We start from the raw sequence: 2,071 nt of genomic DNA, 5'->3' as shown, positions 1-2,071 counted from the left end.
CTTGTCGTGGGGCCGGCCCCAGGGCCCCGTAATGCAGCAGGCAGCTGGGGCACTCCCCTTCCTTCCTCCTCAATCCCTCCCGCCTCCAGCCATTGTTCCGCCTCAGGTTTCGATTCCCTCCTGCACGCCATCCCAGGCAGCTCCAAATTGGACCTCCGTACCACCTCTCCCACAATCCTAACCCAGGCACAGGGACCTCAGCCCATCCCAGTCAATTTCCAGGGGCCCCTGCCTGCTGGAATGGTTGGCCTCATTATCGGGAGGGGGAATCTTATATTGGAGGGATTCCAGGTCCTCCCTGGCACTATAGATGATACTCTCACTGGCCAGCTTAGCGTTATGGCCGTGACTACGTCCTCATTCCTGAGTATAGATCTGGGTGCCCGCATTGCTGAATTGCTCCTTATCCCACCCAGCGCTGCCCCTGGCGCCACCGGCCCCCCGCCACAGGGGGTGTTCTGGGCTCAGGTTATACAGGAGTGTAAGCCACTCCTGACCCTCACCATCTTAGGCAGATCTTTCACTGGCCTTATAGATACTGGAGCTGATACTACTATCATTACTACCAGGGACTGGCCGCCAGAATGGCCAATCTCCCCCTCTTTAACACACCTGCAGGGGATTGGCCATTCAAAAAACCCGATGTTGAGCTCTGCTGAGCTCAAGTGGCGGACCCTCGAAGGAAAGGAAGGCCACGTCCGCCCCTATGTCCTTCCCGACCTGCCTGTTAATCTGTGGGGAAGGGACGTCCTGTCCCAAATGGATCTGATCCTAGTAGATACCAAAGGCCTGGATCTCTTACTTCAGCAGGGCTATCTTCCTGGCCAGGGTCTGGGAAGGCACTCCCAGGGCCTCACTGAACCCGTGATGCCCTCCCCCTCTGTGGGACGACTAGGACTGGGAAATTTACCATAATGGCTGTTGACTTGCCTGTACCCCACGCTGATAAGATTATCTGGCGATCAGATGACCCTGTGTGGGTAGATCAATGGCCCCTGTCCTCAGAAAAACTGGCCGCAGCAGAGGTGCTAGTGCAGGAGCAGCTCGCTGCTGGACACATAGAACCAACCAATTCCCCCTGGAATACGCCCATTTTTGTGATCAAGAAGAAATCGGGGAAGTGGCGTCTGCTCCAGGATCTAAGGGCAGTAAACAAGACCATGGTGGTCTTTGGAGCATTACAGCCTGGCTTGCCATCCCCCGTAGCCATTTCCGCCCTATGGCACAAAATCGTAATTGACCTAAAGGACTGTTTTTTCTCAATCCCCCTCCACCCTGCTGATCGCCCTCGATTTGCCTTCAGTGTTCCGGTTACAAATTTCAGAGGTCCGATGAAGCGCTTTCAATGGAAGGTGCTGCCTCAGGGAATGGCCAACAGCCCCACCTTGTGTCAGAAGTTCGTTGCGAGTGTTCTGGCCCCCGTCAGGGAACAATGGCCGGATCTTTACATCATCCATTATATGGACGATATCCTGCTTGCAGGCCCGCACTCAGATGAAGTTATGCATTGCTGCGGACTTATGATTGACACCCTGACCCATGCGGGGTTTTCCATAGCTCAAGATAAGATTCAGATGAGTGACCCCTTCTCCTTCCTAGGCTTTCAGATCGACCAGTCCAGGGTCAGAGTTCAAAAGGCTCAGCTCATGACTTCCAAATTGAGAACTTTGAACGACTTTCAGCAGTTGCTAGGCAATATTAACTGGCTCCGACCCTGCCTTAAACTGACACAGGATGATCTCAAGCCCCTATTTGACACTCTTCGGGGTGACCCGGATCCTAGTTCCCCCCGTACACTCACGGATGACGCCCAACGTGCCCTTGCCCTCGTAGAGCGTGCCATTGATGAACAGTTCATTGTTACCATGGACTATGAGCTCCCCTTTTCTCTGATCATCTTTGCGACCCCACACTCTCCCACAGGTCTTGTTTGGCAGACCCATCCCATCTCCTGGTTGTCTCTACCCTCAACTCCCAAACGAGTCCTCACTTCCTATTACTTCCTTGTTTCCTCATTGATTAGACTAGGGAGGGAATATTGCAGAAAATACTTCGGCTTGGAGCCGACCAC

General features: G+C 53.8%; 1 protein-coding gene across 1 annotated transcript; it reads left to right on the top strand.

Annotated features, from left to right (window-relative positions):
* The first annotated feature begins 339 nt into the window (after positions 1-339).
* On the top strand, positions 340-915 carry LOC130045521 (endogenous retrovirus group K member 7 Pro protein-like). The gene has a single exon (XM_056138445.1). It carries the CDS (start codon positions 340-342, stop codon positions 913-915), a length of 576 nt encoding a protein of 191 aa, XP_055994420.1.
* The last annotated feature ends 1,156 nt before the right edge of the window (positions 916-2,071 follow it).

The sequence above is a fragment of the Sorex fumeus genome, unplaced genomic scaffold (assembly GCF_029834395.1).
Source record: "Sorex fumeus unplaced genomic scaffold, SorFum_2.1 ptg000128l, whole genome shotgun sequence".
Taxonomy (NCBI): Eukaryota; Metazoa; Chordata; class Mammalia; order Eulipotyphla; family Soricidae; genus Sorex; species Sorex fumeus.
This window is presented reverse-complemented; position numbering and strand designations above follow the sequence as displayed.

Excerpts from the sequence above, each read along its gene's own strand:
- LOC130045521 (XM_056138445.1), top strand. The coding sequence starts at position 340 with ATGGCCGTGACTACGTCCTCATTCCTGAGTATAGATCTGGGTGCCCGC.